The sequence below is a fragment of the Salvelinus fontinalis genome, chromosome 14, assembly GCF_029448725.1.
Source record: "Salvelinus fontinalis isolate EN_2023a chromosome 14, ASM2944872v1, whole genome shotgun sequence".
In the NCBI taxonomy this organism is placed as follows: Eukaryota; Metazoa; Chordata; class Actinopteri; order Salmoniformes; family Salmonidae; genus Salvelinus; species Salvelinus fontinalis.
In genome coordinates, this window is record NC_074678.1 from 44,050,733 (window position 1) to 44,068,167 (window position 17,435).

Below are 17,435 nucleotides of genomic sequence, written 5' to 3' on the forward strand. Positions count from 1 at the left end.
ATTGTTCTGAACCACTTTAGTAGGCCTAATGAGTTATGAGAAAACAATCAGAAAAAGTGATGGGAATATTACATTTTGAAAAGCAAATACTTAGATTGAATATGTAGGAAAATTCCGTCATCAGTGGACCTGTGGGAGGGATGTTATGAAGAATTAGGGAGTTTTGAAGGGGCTGATACAATGTTGTACTGTTTAACACAAGCAGGGCTCCTGTTACCATTTGTAACAGGGAACAACTTATTATAGCTTATTATATTGCTGACTGACCATGAAATAGGCTACACAATATAAGGCTATTTGGTATAATAAGCGCATCTTCATAGAATAGTTTATTATAGGTCTATAATAGGCTAGATTAAAATACATACATTTCCAGTCAAAAGTTCAGACACACTTACTCATTCAGGGGTTTATCTTTATTTTTTACATTGTAAAATAATGGTGAAGACATCAAAACTATGAAATAACACATATGGAATCATGTAGTAACCAAAAAAGTGTAAACAAATGAAAATATATTTTATATTTGAGATTCTTCAATGTAGCCAACCTTTGCCTTGATGACAGCTTTGCACATTCTCAACCAGCTTCATGAGGTAGTCACCTGGAATGCAATTAACAGGTGTGCCTTGTTAAAATTTAATTTATGGAATTTCTTTCCTTCATAATGCATTTGAGCTAATTAGTTATGTTGTGACAAGGTAGGGGTGGTATACAAAAGATAGCCCTGTTTGGTAAAAGACCAAGTCCATATTATGTCAAGAACAGCTCAAATAAGCAAAGAGAAACGAAAGTCCATCATTACTTAAAGACATTAGCCAAGGAGTCAATCCGGAAAACTTCAAGAACATTGTAAGTTTCTTCAAGTGCAGTCACAAAAACCATCAAGCGCTACGTAGTTTTCATTGATTTTAAACAACATCAAGGCCTATCCAGCAGCATTACCACCCTGCATCCCACTGCTGGCTTGCTTCTGAAGCTAAGCAGGGTTGGTCCTGGATGGGAGAACAGATGCTGCTGGAAGTGGTGTTGGAGGGCCAGGAGGAGGCATCCTTTGCTGTGGTCAAAAAAATATCCCAATGTCCCAGGGCAGTGATTGGGGACATTGCCCTGTGTGGGATGCTGTCTTTCGGAGGGGACGTTAAAAGGGTGTCCTGACTCTGTGGTCACTAAAGATCCCATGGCACTTATTGTATGGGTGTTAACCCTGGTGTCCTGGCTAGATTCCAAATCTGTCCCTCATACCATCATGGCCACCTAATCATCCCAGTTTACAATTAGCTCATTCATCCCTCACCTCTCACCTGTAACTATCCCCCAGGTTGTTCCTGTAAATGAGAATGTGTTCTCAGTCAACTTACCTGGTAAAATAATGGTAAAAAAGAATACAAAAATCCTATTTGTCTTCCAGGGACTTCAGCTCATTAGTTTGTCCCCCCCCACCCCACACTTTGGGGAAGTTGGTAGAGGCCATCGAGAGAAAAGGTAAGATGGCTGTGTAATATCAGAACATTTGATTCTGAGGTGTTTAGTACAAGGAATTTGTCAAGATAAATAGCAGCATTGCCCAGAAAATATGCCACATAGTGCTTTCAATTTGGCATGAATGTATCAGTTATCCATACTTACATGTAATCCAATGCTTTGGTAGGGGATATTTTATGCATGACATGACATATGTAAACATATATTTATTTAGATTTTATCATGATCGACTTCGATCCCTATGGTATAGAAACAGTGACATTTGAAAGTGTTTATCAGCTAGGTGAGATGCTTGGGATTTGATAGGAATTCACCTTTCTGCTCACACTACTCCTGAATACCAGTCAACTTTTCCTCCCGCCATCTGGTTTTAGACCCTTCAAACTTAGCACTCCTAAAAGGGGCTCCTTGGCCTTTGGGTAGCATGTCAAAGGCCAGGTTAGCGTTGAAACGCTCCGTGTTCCAGTTAGCGTCTCGCCCATGTATTTTTAGCTCCGGGTGATGTATTTTGGATGTTTATATATGTGTTACTGACCCACTAATCCAGGCATGCCAGGAGAGAAGAGACTATGTCAGAAGGGTGAGTTAACTTGTGTGTGTGGGAAACTCGTGCAGGTTTGGAGTGTGAGACTTTGAATAGGCCACCTGGCTCCTTGGCTGCTGGCGGTCAGAGACAGAGCCTGAATATCGGTAAGACCCACTTCCTCTCTTATGTCTGTGCATGCATGTGTTGTTCTTACATTAATCTTTTGCTGAGCTATACAAGTTGATATAGTTTGTTGCCATGGTCGGATAGTCATCCATTCCAATGTGATAAAAAGGGATTTACTCCCAACCCTGTGACTTCAGTGATCTGTGCTGCTGTTCATACTATAGCCTTGCCTATTGAGTTCAGTTAAATAGGTTCAATTCCAACTTAACTCAAGGGTTATTACCATGCTGCCCTTGTGACTCCCACTCCTGGAGGATCCACTGCATGCTCTATTTATCTTTGCTCTATTTTAACAGTGGGCCAATAACACAGCCTATCTTTGTGTAGAGAATTAGGCCAGCCTGTTTAGAAACCCAGCTCTGCTGTTCTCCCCTCTAAAGACAATCCAGGGATTTTCCTGCCGTTGAAATACTTGGGTACTCCCATTGAAATACTTTTTCGGGTCACCTAAGTCCAAACAGTGTAAAAAATGGTTGATATATGCTGAACAAAAATATAAACGCAACATGTAAAGTGTTGGTCCCATGTTTCACGAGCTGAAATAAAAGACTCCAGAAATGTTCAATATGCACAAAAATGTTAATTCTCTAAAATGTTGTGCACAAATTTGTTTACATCCTTGTTAGTGAGCATTTCTCCTTTGCCATGGTAATCCATCCACCTGACAGGTGTGGCATATCAAGAAGCTGATTAAACAGCATGATCATTACACAAGTGCACCTTGTGTTGGGGACAATAAAAGGCCACAGATGTCTCAAGTTGAGAGGGAGCGAGCAATTGGCATGCTGACTGCATGAATGTCCACCAGAGCTGTTTCCAGATAATTGAATGTTAATTTCTTTACCATAAGCATTGTTTTAGATAAAACATTGTTTTAGAGAATTTGGCAGTACGTCCAACCGGTCTCACCATCGCAGAACACTTGTAACCATGCCAGCCCAGGACCTCCACATCTGGCTTCTTCATTTGCGGGATCGTCTTGAGCCATCCGGACAGCTGATGAAACCGTGGGTTTACACAACCGAAGAATTTCTGCACAAACGGTCAGAAACCGTCTCAGGGAAGCTCATCTGCGTGCTAGTCGTTCTCACAAGGATCTTGACCTGACTACAGTTCATCGTCGTAACTTCAGTTGGCAAATGCTCACCTTCGATAGCCACTGGCATGCTGAAGAAGTGTGCTCTTCACGGATCAATCCCGGTTTCAACTGTACCGGGAAGATGGCAGACAGCGTGTATGGCATTGTGCAACTTCACAGTCAGTGAAGAGGAGTGGGACAACATTCCACAGGCCACATTCAACAGCCTGATCAACTCTACGTGAAGGAGATGTGTCACGCTGCATGAGGTAAATAGAGGTCAAACCAGATACTGACTGGTTTCCTGATCCACGCCCTTAACTTTTTTTTTTTAAGGTGTCTGTGACCAACAGATGCATATCTGTATTCCCTGTCATGTGAAATCAATAGATTAGGGCCTAATTCAGTTATTTCAATTGACTGATTTCCTCACATGAACCCAGTAAAATTGGCATTATGATTGCATTAAATGCAATAGAATTGTCTCTACAAGTTCATGTTCCGATTGTTATATGTGTATATCTATAATTGCATGACAGTTTGTTTTGACTGGAGAAAGTGAACACTGTGTGTTTTGTAAGATCTGTTTACTTGGAGAGGCTGTTCCTAGAGTTCATGTGACCTGGGACTTGCTGCATGTGCAGACAGAACAGGTGTAAGCTAGATCCCCCCACCCACACATACCTTTAACATGACACAGACAGATAGAACTCAGATTCTCCCCTCCCTGTGCTCACACATATCAGACACTTTCCCCACAGTCTATCTGCTCAGATAGAGAGACTTCGGCAGAGCCAGGCAGGCCTTTTCAGACAGCTGTTGTTTGCTAGCTGAGGCGTGACGGAGCAGTAAACAGCCCCCAGCCAGTCTGGCCTGCCTGCCTGTCGCAGCGGTGGAAGAGGAGGAGGGCGTTATTTTAGGCACTCAAACACTGTCACCTGTCGTAGGACTAGTCTGGACACTGTCTCCCAGACAGCACACTTAGGCGCACCAGTAACACTTGCCACTCCACAACAACACTCTCTGGAGACCTTACCACAGAACAGGAGAACCAGCGATGTACACAAACGGACTCTGTATTGTCTGAATTAACGACTAAAGTGGTCTTTTACAGAGCTCTCTGGGCCTGAGATGGGCCAGTAAAACACCCAGGCGCTCTCAGAGGCCCTGATGGGATTCCTGCAGGACCTGCCATCCCCCGTCATCCCAAAGTCTATCTATCCCAGCCTGAAGACTACCCTGCAAGAGGAAGAAGGTAACAGCACCTTTAGCACTCACATGCTTCTTCATGTATCTCATCAAGAACTGATGCAAGGAGCATATTCTACTTGGTGGCAAACAAAACTAAGGAAAACAATTTAAAGGCCATCATTGAAGCACACTATCAGGACTGTCAAAATAATTGTGTATATTTTGGAATCACTTAGAAATGCAAAGCGAAATATGTTAATTTGGCATTGGATAGAAAATAATGTTGCTTACTTACCATTGTGTCTCACAGCCAAGGTACTAAGATTGTCACTCAATCTCCTTGCTGGTTCTTGTATCCAAGAGTTGTCCGTTGGGGAGACAGGCAGGCGTTTGCTGAAGGCGCTGGAGCCCCCGGCTGTGCCTCTGCCGGGCCTGCTTACCCTGCATTACCTGCTCAGACACCTGGACCGAGTGGGCCAGAGCTCGGCCCGCAACAGCCTGGACCCCCACACCCTCGCATTCCTCTTCAGCCCTCTTCTGCTCACCGCTGGGTAAGTTTCACATTTAAACAAATACTGTACCTATGTTGGTCATAAAACGTGCAGACAAAATATTTGTTTTTACTTAAACTCAAATTTAGACTAATCTTGAAGGGGGATAAAAACCTGCCATATTCATAAGCGGCAGGTCCCTCTGCCACTTTTATGAGGGCTTTGTTGTGCCTACGAGAGAGGGAGAGAGACACACTGGCCAGCCTACAGGCACAGAGAGGAAGAGAATGCATTAACAGTGCCAGCATCCTCTTGAGCGCATGCTGTTGTCAGTCTACAGAGTTCTGGCTGTAGGAATGGGCCCCAGATTAAGCCAGAAAGAGATTGAAGCCATAACACCTGTCTGTTTTCCTGGAAGGACAGTATTCTCTATAGTCAGTAGAATATACATCCCCTCAGCACCTTTCCAATGTCCCACATGTTAGTAACTGAAGTCCTATTATGGCACCCATCCATCTGGTACTAATGTAAAATATGACCCCCCCTCCCCCCCAAAAAAGTTTTCCACGTCCTCTGAATGACTTATGTATGAGTGTATTTATTTGTGTCCAGGTCAGAAGAAGGTCATCAGGTTTCTGCCCAGGTTCAGGTGCTGGAGAGGCTGCTGGTGGCGAGGGCCTGAGAGCTGGACCAGATGTCATCAGGTAAACACCCAAGCTCACAACAATTTAGCACACCCACTAATGTAACCCCCTCACTAGGCTTGAATGTGACGCTCAACATATTACCTTAGACTATCTGAACAGCATGGGATATTATGTGAGAAGGACATCTCCAATAAGAATCCCTATTGTAAACTCGCTAAAGTTAGGACAACTAGAGTATTAACTTCAGATAGAATGATTCTAGATTTGTGTTATTATATAAGGATATGCTTTCCCATGCATTAAATTAAACTGAAACAGTAAATGACTCCACCAATGCAACAGACATAAGTGTAAAGATGTATATTATCACATTTTCAATGTACCACATCAAAATAACTACAAATAATAAACCCCAATGAGTCGTGCACAGCCAATGTCCAAATTACTTGCAAGCTTAGTTAAACCTGTTGGCGCTCCAAAAAAAGTATGCCATACATAAAGTCCCGAAGCGCCCCGCCGTTGGAGTTACTCACTACTCGTTGATATTTCTTCACTGAAGTATAGCAGTTCCCAGCAGGTGTCCTCACAAGATCCACAGCTATCAATGCCAACAGTACTCCTTAGCAGTAACAGATATCCCATGGAAACATGAACTCGTTCATCTTCCACAAGCAATGCCCTCCAGGTCTCGCACTATCCTAGGCTAACCTCGAGCTGTCAAATACGTCCACGACGCGACGGTAGCTTCAGCCTCCAAGTGTTTCTTAACAAAAATAATAATTACTCATATAAAATCAAATCCGTATGTCCCTTCAAAACTCGGTATATATGGGTTTTGTTCTATTTTTATCGTCTTCTTTCATAGTTTTTCTTCACCAATACTGATAATGTCTCTACATTTCTCTGTCAACGTCTCTCCCTCTTTTTTCAACATCTCTTTTTCCCAGGCTTCCTGTTAACCAGGTCAACTCTCCCATTGGCCACAGCTTAACAAGCTACCTTATTGGTCAAAACTTAAACTTTAAAGTAAACTAGCCTATTCACTTGTACATTAAATAAATATTTATTAAAAATAAATGCATTAATGACATTGCAATTCAGGAGCAATTCGATCATCTTTTAAATCTAATACCAATTAATTATAACAAATAAATTATATACTTGGTTTTAACAAGGTTATTACACTAAAAACCCATCTTTGCCTCCTGGGTAAATTTTGATTGGATGTGCCACTGTATTGTAACACCACCATCTATTGATTCCTTTGACAGCCCTACCTTCCAAGCCTTCCAAAACCAAAGCCATGGCAGCTTCTGTCATCAATGGGGATGGCAGCAAGATGGCTGACGTAGAGTGGTACTGGGGAGACATTTCCAGGTAAAATGTTTAAATAATGGATATCCACACTTGGTTATTTACAGTTTTAACCACGATCTTCTAATTCAAGAAAAAAATATTGTCACTCGTCTTACTCGCCCATCTTTAATTACATAATCATGCTATATATTTGTATATATTTTTCCAGAGATGAGGTGAATGACAAGATGAGAGACACACCAGATGGCACTTTCTTGGTCCGAGATGCCTCAAGCAAGGTGAAAGGAGAATATACATTGACTCTCAGGTAAGGCTATTAATAATGAAGTCTTTCTAAAATGTACTATTTTGTCCCTTTTACAATCCACTCCAAGTTTGAGCTTGCCTAGTCACTCATTTAAAGTGCAATGGCATTTTACCACTTTGGATAGCTTCCAGAGTCTTTCACAGAACCTCATTAATGTTGCACAACGTCTCGGGACTTTTCTAGGAAAGGAGGAAACAACCAGCTGATCAAGATCTTCCACCAAGGAGGCAAGTATGGCTTCTCTGAGCCGCTGACCTTTGCTTCTGTGGTGGAACTCATCCTGTATTATCACCACGAATCGCTGGCCCAGTACAACCCCAAGCTGGACTCACGGCTTCTGTACCCAATCTCCAAATATCAGCAGGTAGGCTCATTCTGTTATTATTATTATAGTGTTCTGTATCCTGTTCTGAAGGGCCTCAGTCTTGGTTTGGCTTCCGGGCCATATCTTAATGGTACTCCTTGGTTTTTAAATAGAGATGTTATAAGAGATAAGGAATGTAGCCTTCGAACAGCACTCTGATGCTTTCTGGAAGGCCCTACATTTCTTATGGCACATGTGTGAAGGAAAATAACCCATGGCATTCCCAAGAGCACTTAAGCTTGTCTGAAATGTCACCAAACAATTATGTTTAGGTGAGAACAGTTTGCTTGCTGCCCTTCTCTATTTGAAATGCACTGAGCCCATATTGAATGCACTTTATCTCAACATCTCAAGTGCTGTGGTCAGTTAGTGACTTGTGGTCTTTGTTGTTTCCAGGATCAGGTGGTGAAAGGGGACAACGTGGAAGCAGTAGGAGAGCAACTGAAGGTGTACCACAAACAGTGCCAGGAGAAGAGCTGGGAATATGACGTTTTGTATGAAGAGTATACTCGCACCTCTCAGGTACATATCCAACACTTATGTTTTCCCTGTCACATTTGGGTCTGGGCTCCATAGCATTTGAAATGAGCACAATATCGTCTGTTTTCCCTGTACTTCAGGAGTTACAGATGAACCGCACGGCCATCGAGGCCTTCTACGAGACCATCAAGATCTCAGAGTACGGGTGCGAGACCCAAGAATGCTATAGCAAGGAGAACATTGACCAGTTCCTCGGGGAGGGAAACAGCAAAGATACTGAGAGGTATCCACAATACATTGCTTGCTCTAGGATTTTCCTGTTGTGATACAGGCTTTGAACTAGCCCTCTGATTGACTATGAAGCTGGTCGTGATCATGATTTTAAAGTGGGGGACCTAACAATGTTGCCGCTCCATCTCCCAGAATCCAAAGTAATTGGGATAAGCTGAAGTCGCGGGTGACTGAGATCCATGACAGGAAGAGGAAGCTAGGGCAGGACCTCAAGGAGCATGCGACAGACAACCAAGAGATCGATAATAAGATGAGTAGCCTGAAAACGGACCTCGTGCAGCTGAAAAAGATTCGAGACCAGTACCTGGTGTAAGTTATACCCTTCTTCCACCCACACACACACACACACACACACACACACACACACACACACACACACACACACACACACACACACACACACACACACACACACACACAGCAATATTTAGGAACATGGCAGTCTAACAGTTTGCTTGTGTTAACGTCCCAGGTGGCTCAATCAGAAGGGCACCAGACAGAAGAAGATTAACGAGTGGCTGGGGATCAAAAACGACGTGGAAGAGTGAGTGAAACCAATGTGGCCATTAGCCAGTTGTAATGTATTACCACGTATTATCATGTCGTATCGTGTATCGTATTGACACTGGTTTCCTCCCCATGTCTGCCGTTCTTCCCCTCTACCTCCCAGCCTGTATTCTCTGGTGGATGAGGAGGAAGACATGCCGCACCTCGACGAGCGCACTTGGTACGTGGGCGACATCAAGCGCAGCCAGGCCGAGGAGCTGCTGAGGGGAAAGGGTGACGGCACTTTCCTGATCCGAGACAGCCAGTCCCAGAAGGGCTCCTATGCCTGCTCTGTAGTGTGAGTCCCGTTAGCCTGACCTGGGGTCTGTAAAGCCTTGTTAACACTGGCAGTTTGAAGTGACTCAAATCGATTTTTTTTTTTGCATATTAGGGCTGGGAATTTACGATACGATAGTATCATGATAGTTAGGTGACGATACGATATGTATTGCAATTCTCACAATTCTATATGTATTGTGATTCAATACTGTGATTTTATTGCAATTCAATGTTCCAAAATATTGCTTCTACAGAGTGGCAAGAGAGAGCCTGTCACGCCCTGACCATAGTTTGCTTTGTATGTTTTATGTTTTGTTTGGTCAGGGTGTGATCTGAGTGGGCATTCTATGTTGTATGTCTGGTTTGTCTATTTCTATGTGTTTGGTCTGATATGGTTCTCAATCAGAGACAGGTGTTTTGCGTTGTCTCTGATTGGGAACCATATTTAGGTAGCCTGTTTTGTATTGTGGGTGGTGAGTTATTGTCTATGTGTTAGTTGCTTGTGTCTGCACTATTATATATAGCGTCATGTTCGTTTTATTGTTTTGTATTAGTTTGGTTAGTGTTTCTTCTTAAATAAATAGAAGAATGTATTCACTTCACGCTGCGCCTTGGTCCTCCTCTCTTTCTCCCGAAGACGATCGTGACAGAGCCATGAGAAAACAAGTTTTGCTCAGTAATGGAAATAAAAGTGCTGAACACATATTGGGTCCCTATTTAAAATAAGATGGAGAACAAGCTATGAAGGAAGAATACTGGCATTTTGGTGCAGGTACAGAAAACTAGCGCAAACATAATATTGCAATATTGCCAAAACGAGACGATATATCGTCAAAAATAATATCCGATATGTAACTATTGATTTTTTCCGGCAATCTGAATTGTATATCCAATTTGAATCTGTTTTTTGCCTGCAGTCTGAACAGCCAAAAAGCACATGGAATCAGATATTTCAAGACACATTTCAAACCACCTTCGTAGGTGGTTTAAAATCAGATACCAATCTGATTCCTGACTTGTGTCTGTACGGTCAAATTTATTTTATTTGCCCTCAAGTGGTTTTTAGACTGTTATTTGGCATATCTTGTTGCTTGCTAGCTACTCTGTTGACAGTTTTACAAGAACGCGTGGTGTCTAACTAGCTTGTTAATTGTTTACAAACAAATTAGTGAATGTGCTAGAAAGTTAAACAGCTTCCTAGCTAGCTAGTTGACTGCTGTGGCTAGCCAAAAAGGACTTGTTTTGAAAGTTCATCTTATCCTTTGAGGCTTTACATGTTTTCTTACACTATCATTTTGAACATTCAAAGCAACTAGGAGACGTCCATGGCAGGCATTGTTGTCACCACCGTAGCTAGCTACATCATTTCTGAGTGATAGGAAGCACGAGAACCACCACCAATCAGCCTACACCACTGCACACATACCTGTCATTAGGATTACAACTAGCATAGCCATGTCAGCAAATGACTGCTGTCTGAACACACAAATGCAATTTGGTCACTTGTAACTTGCTGTTTGACAGTCAGTATTCCAAAACTGATTTGAGCATTAAGGCTTGCCGTGTGAACAAGGCTTTAGTGAACACAGAATCATTTGGGTTGGAATACGGCTAGACAGTTGGGTGGGGTTTAGCCAGATTTATCAGATGTTTTCCCGCCTCACCTGCCGAGATGCTGAAAATCTCAAATGCATAGGAAATATAGGGACCATCTAAAAACATGGTTGGCCAATCTTATCCTCAAAAGGCCGTTATGGGTGCAGGCTTTTGTTCCAGCAAGCAGTAACACAACTGATTCAGCTTGTCCGAACCTATGGGATTGCATAAAGAATGTTGGTATTTATTTATTTTGATCCAAAGCCACGAATGAGTGCTGCAAAAAGCTTTGTGCTGCAAAATAGCCTACAAAATATGCCTAACCTAAACATACATTTAATTGCCTAAATAAACTAGTACAGTTCATAAGTAAATTAATAAATAGCTCAGGTCTTGAAAACACTGTGGTAAATAAAGCAATTATTTTTGCCGGGGGAGGGAGAGAAACCAAAAGCATAACCAGCGTTCTAACTCCATCTTGTGATAGAGTGGCGCAATGACAGAATGAGGTCATTTACCACAATCTGCCACCATCTACCACAAACATGTCGCAGGATAAGGAACCACTGTAGCAGGAACATTTATGGTGTGTAGATCTTGATAGTAGTCCACTTCTGAGGTCTTGAAAAACATTTGACAAACTGTGATTTTGGGGTGAAATATCACGTTGACTGCTGTGTTTCGGCTAACCAAAGGTTCTGTTCTTGACTTCATGCAGTGTGGAGGGGGACATCAAGCACTGTGTGATATTCAAGACCTCCACGGGCTACGGCTTTGCCAAGCCCTACAACCTGTACAGCTCCCTGAGAGAGCTGGTGCTTCACTATAGACACACCTCCCTGGTCCAACACAATGACTTGCTGAATGTAACTCTGGCATGTCCTGTCCTAACCCAACAGCAACCCAAAAGAGAAGCAAGATAACCCGGAAAGGGCCTGGCACACACAGAGGAAACACACAGAACTCATAAAGACCACAAACCCTCACTTTTCCCATACAAGAAAACAAAAAGCAAACAGCTTTCTGCACGTTGGGTTTGAGAGGAGGGGAAGAGCGGAGTGGATTTTGACATGGAAGAGCACATTCACATGTTCTATTTTTGTTAAGTCTCTACAACACTACACAGTTTTTGGAGAAACATATTTAAATCTCTCAAAGTAATTGCTGTAGATTATTTTGAAATCGACTTTGAAATGTATTTCTTTATTTTTCTGTTACTTTTTTCTACAGTTAAAGAGGGGCTTTTTGCGAGAGGGTTTGATATTCAAGACATGGAGAACAAAAAGACCAAGCAGCGCTTTTCTGTTTACATTAAGCCTTGCTCACATTGTCCACTGTGGTAAAATGCTCAAAGGGATTCTCCAGTACTTTTGACTCCTTTTTAGCCAGTAGTTCTGAAAGAAGCGTTCACAAGCCAAAATTGCGTACTATGTCACATATGTGCACCACCTCATTCCTTTCTGTCTCGCTCATTTGTAACTTGCTAGCTGTTACTGACATGGCGAGGGGTTGAAGCTCATTGGTTGAACTCGAATTACTAGGGGGCTGGCACAGGTGGGGGAAGATTTGGGGGAAAATGGCGCAGCACAGGTTCCAGAAAAACAGTTGCTTTCAAACTAGTGATTTTGTGGCTAATTGAGGTAAAATAGTAATTATTAACTGTCAGTGTTTTATTTCTTTACTTCAAGTTCATATTAATACAAACAAAATATCCACAGCGTTGGGTGTAACCTTTCATGCTATGTGCCCTTTCACAGTAGAACATGGTGGAACACTTGGTGGTGAAAGTGCATTCTGTTCTAATCCTCTGTCTTCCATTATTTCTTTGTAAATCAGAGTCCGTGTGGATGCCTGGCCCCAATCAGATGCCAAGTGTTTTGTACAGCACTGTGTGTGAAACTGGAAATCCGAAATGGACCTCACTATTGATTGCCTTAGAGCAGCAGGGATGGGCAACTCCCTCAGAGTTGTATCTGGCACTACTGCCACTGCCTGCTCAGAGTGCACACATCTGGTTTCCCAGGTCTCAATCAGAAGCTGATTTAAAAGAAAGACACTATGAAGACAAAACTTGCCCACCCCTGCATTAGTGTGTGTATGATGGGGGTGTTGGAATTGTCCATGTTGGAAATGGATTTATGTTCACATTTTTCGAGTCGATCATTGGTAAATCTTGTGGGGGTTGAGTTGCTTGCAGTTGACATTAGGTTATGTATGCTGTATGAACTGAGGAATTTGTCAGTCTCTCGTTAAGGTATAAGTAGCCTATTTCAATGATTCAAAACGCATTTTCCTTCATTGGACCTTACCTGACACACTTTATGAATGCACTTATTTCTCAGCTTCCAAATCTGTTTTGTAATGCTAACATACACAAGATATTCTTGTTAGATTTCGAACAAACTACTTTGACAAACTGATTAGTACTATGCAGCGAGTTAGGAGACAACTTTGTGACGCCTCGTTATCGAAATTGATAACCCTCACATTTGTCGTGTATGAATCAGACCTTTTTAAAAGACTAGAGGAGGTATTGAGGTAGAAATCCAACGTCAGGGACACAGAAAGTCAGAAATCATTAGCTTTTGCACGCAAGAATCTCACTTGATTTAGAGATCTTGTATAGTATTATTATCATGTTCTTAACCTTTAGCAGAAGCAGGGGTGACGGGGTTATTGGTGCTAGAAGTGGACGATGTTTTATATATTATGATGACATTGCATTGGTGCATTTTATTGCCCACTACTAGGAGTGATTCAATTGCCCAGCATGTTGGGATTGGTGAAAATGTAAGTTTTATAACTGTCAACATTGTTTGTTTTGTGTGTTATGTTAATCCGGTAAACCCATTTCTTATGTGTATATGGTAGTTAGGAGAAAAGGTCTCCTTGGAGAGAGATGACAGATGAATAGTCTGTGTACTATTTACTGAACATAGCATTTCAGCCAGAGTCCTGCTCAGTTAGGCTACCCTTCAGGTCAAAGGATCTTTGAAAACTGTTAGATTGCGTTTTTTTTGGCATGTGAGAGAGTACTGTATGTAAAAAGAGAGAGCAATCCAAAAAAGTTTCCTGTTTATTTTGAAATTGCACTTGCAGTGTAAGACTATGCTTGTTCTCCAAAGTGTATACAGTCTTTTCACAGTGAGCCAGGCTCAGAGGAACTGTTATACCTTTCCCCTTGCCTTTTCTGTGTGCCTGGGCCCATATTGGAGATTATGACTAAAGCTATGCTTGATTGCCCCACAGACTGTTATGACGGTGCAACATAAAATACCAAACGCTTCTTCAGCTTGTGAGAGAAAGTGTGTGAGTGGGTAAATGTTTGAGTAGGGAGGTTGCCTTGCCAATATTTAAATCTGGAACTGTAAATGCACTACAAAGACATTAATATGTTTCAGGAGTTTTATTACAATTGGACTTGAACATGTTCATTTATTTATTTACAATAACCGGCTATGATAGGTCAGAAACACTCCTCATAGTGGACATCTCATTCATTGTAAGACAAGGATGGCATCATTTAAGAGGCACTTTTAAGGATCTGTTTGAAAAGGGTTTTTATGAAAGGCTGTTAAACCCGTCTGTGTTTCAGTGTTTTTGTTATTCGTTCATCATAACCTGAACAGATTTAATTGAATAAGCTAATGTGAGTTTTTTTGATCTTCTTTACATTTGTATTTAATGTGTTTACAATTTCTAAATAACCAAATAGATTAAAAAGACTGTTTTCTAACAATCTATTTGTCTGCTCAAAAGCTTATCTAGAATGAAATTCTGTCGTAGTGTTTGTTGTATCTTGACTTTCAAATGTTTTCTAAGACTGCTTGGTTTTTAACTTTTGTATTTGCGAAACTGTAATTTATACAACATTGACATAGGTTGGAGTTAAGTACTTTGAAACATGCAAAACCCCCCAAAACATTGCAAAATGCACTTTAAGATTGACTGTAAGCAGCATTAGTCCAACTGTAAAATTGTTATTGCATTACTTTCTGGCTGCACATAAACAATGGTATATTTTCATGTTGTATTTGTTAGACTGGTAGTTTTGTATAGGACTAAATTAACCATTTATTAAAAAGAGTATAGTTGTCAAAATACCTTTTTGTTGACATTTTTACCAACTGTTTTCTGAGAAAAGTAATCCCTTGCTCAGAAGGCAATTGAGTGTAAACATTGGGAGAATTGTGATATCTACTGTCAAAATGTGTTCAGATGGTCTATGATGTTCCTCACTGTTGTCTTGGCAATTTTCTTTGTAGTTAGTCACTACTGATGATGGACTGCTTTATTTAGCTACTGCTTTGATGTTGTGACTGTATATATGTTATTAATGATCTATTAGGTAATTAATCAATCCATTAAGAAGGCTTTTACTCTGGCCTAAGTTTTATGTTTGTTATTATGCCTGTTTTGCCAACCAATTTGTCTCTACGTAAAGAGAAGTGGTTGAAGAGATGATATGGCTGTTGTAATTTTTGTGGGATGTCCAATGAGAGAGTTTGGCTTCTCAAGTGGTCACAAAAATCCATCTCGTTAGCACATCTGAGGATGATACTAATCATTGGTGGGAGGAGCTCCAACCCACTGGCTTTTCAAATTGGTCAGAGTGTTGTCTGAGATAAGTGTCAAGGACGGCTTTGGCTTCAGTACCTGTAAGCAACATGACGTTTGCACCTGTTTGACTTTATTTGCTGCTCTACTTTCAAGAAATCCCAAGGAAAGTCGAAGCCCAAACCGGCTTGTGAATTACCCCCCCGACCCCCCCCCCCCCTTTCGCAGTGGTGTAGGAGTTTGGAAATTGCAATAGAATGTAGGGTACGTTTGGATCATCACGTTTGAATAACTGCACTGAGACATTATTATAATGACAACTGCTGTTTTATCAAATCTATTCATGTTTTTTTCTTGATTCTGGCTTGAAGTATTTCATCTGTCGCAGTTGAATGATTAAAGCGTCATTTTCTACAAATCAAATGTCCTTTGTGTGTAATATCACCAAGCATTAAGACATTCTCCTACAATATATGTAAATGTCAGTGTATATCCCATATTCACCAGAGGTCCTACATTTCGTGAGGGCATGTGACTGAAGCCAAACCTCAATGAGAATGTGACGCCAACAAGCCGTTTTGTTTCGGTTCAAGTTAAGACCTTAAATGTGTCTTCATGAGAATTTTAAAGCCCTCCATTTTACTATGATTTCTAAACATTCAACATGTAACTGGGGGTTGGAAGTTGTTTTGGTTCCCACAATATTCATTCTCAGGTAAATTCCAGGCAAGTAATTATTTGTCTATTTGAAAGAGTAAGCCTGCTGTGTGTGAGAACATAGATTGCAAGATTATGTTATAATACTGTTATTGCATCAACTGGTTGTTTTATGCAACAGAATAGTGAGTTATTAGAACACTTGAATCTGTGTGTTCTACTGAGGATGGGCCTTTGGGAGATTTAATGCTGACAGAAGATTTACGATGTCTTTGGGTGATAAGCCAAACAAGACTGCATTCCATAGCATGTGTTAATGTTTCTGTACTGGGGGTACCAGGGGGGGATGACTCTAATATGGAGTTGGGGGCCAGACTCTGGTTTTTACACATCCAGAACAGTTTTTACAGCAGATACTGTTTGCTGTCAATTATTAGTATCTTTCATACAAATGTTTTCCTTGTGACCCATTCCATACATCTGTTTGTCATGAACACCCAGGAGGAGGGACTTTGCTATAAAATGCTGTGGTATAGTCCTGCTGGTTGGGCTTTCAACGATTCACCAATGGGGGGCTAATTGACAAGTTCCATTACTGCAGTAAATAAATAATAAAGTTGACTTGTTTTGAAGAAATGTAAGTCTCTCCTTTTGATTAGAATAATTCCACGACACGTGCTTTCCCTGAACATGTATCACACATGTTCATGTATCCTGTCTAGGTTCAGAAGCAGTGTCTAGAGCTCAATGCCACCAGACCCAACTTGGCGGTACCCCGAGTGGAGGTGACCCTGTACTATGAGAGCCTGTGTCCAGGCTGCAGGGCCTTCCTCACCCAGCAGCTCTTTCCCATCTGGGCCATGCTCCACGACATCATGGACGTCAAATTGGTCCCCTACGGCAATGCACAGGTAGGCCTCTTCTCGAAGTGGAGAGCACTGGGTCATGTTCAGTAGGGCACATTTTTAAAAGTGAAGTTCAGGTTGTACCTCAGTACAGGCCTTTTGATAGATCCATGTTCAGTTAGACTATTGAATGAATAAGAACATTAGAGAAATCAACAGTAATTACAGAAGTAAATCTTGTGTTGTGTTAATGCAGCCTTATTCCTGGTGTTCTTTCACAGGAGCTTCCCTCAGGGAATTCTCCCTTCACCTGTCAACATGGAGAACCAGAGTGTCATGGTAACATGATTGAGGTGAGCCTGCCAATCAAATGGCAAACTGCTTGTAACCTGAAATATTGTTCATTCATGATGTCATACCTTCCGCTTAGGCATGTATTCTACATTCAGTGGGTCGGTACTCAGCATTCCCAGTCATTTACTGCATGGAATCTGCAGCTAACATTCTTGATGCTGCCCAACCTGTGAGTATTGTACTGTTTTTAACTTAATGTTTTAGCTATTGCATTTTTCGTTTTTCAAAATGCATTTGT

The 17,435-nt window shown here is 41.5% G+C and overlaps 1 protein-coding gene and 1 pseudogene across 1 annotated transcript; both read left to right on the forward strand.

The window, feature by feature from the left end:
* Positions 1-4,406: 4,406 nt before the first annotated feature.
* Positions 4,407-15,550, forward strand: LOC129810944 (phosphatidylinositol 3-kinase regulatory subunit gamma-like; annotated as a pseudogene).
* Positions 15,459-17,393, forward strand: LOC129869334 (gamma-interferon-inducible lysosomal thiol reductase-like; the record flags this gene model as incomplete). Its single annotated transcript, XM_055943672.1, has 4 exons — positions 15,459-15,605; positions 16,721-16,909; positions 17,125-17,196; positions 17,274-17,393. Coding segments are annotated over 4 exons (528 nt in total), but the record flags the coding sequence as incomplete, so codon positions are not given.
* Between the last annotated feature and the right edge of the window lie 42 nt (positions 17,394-17,435).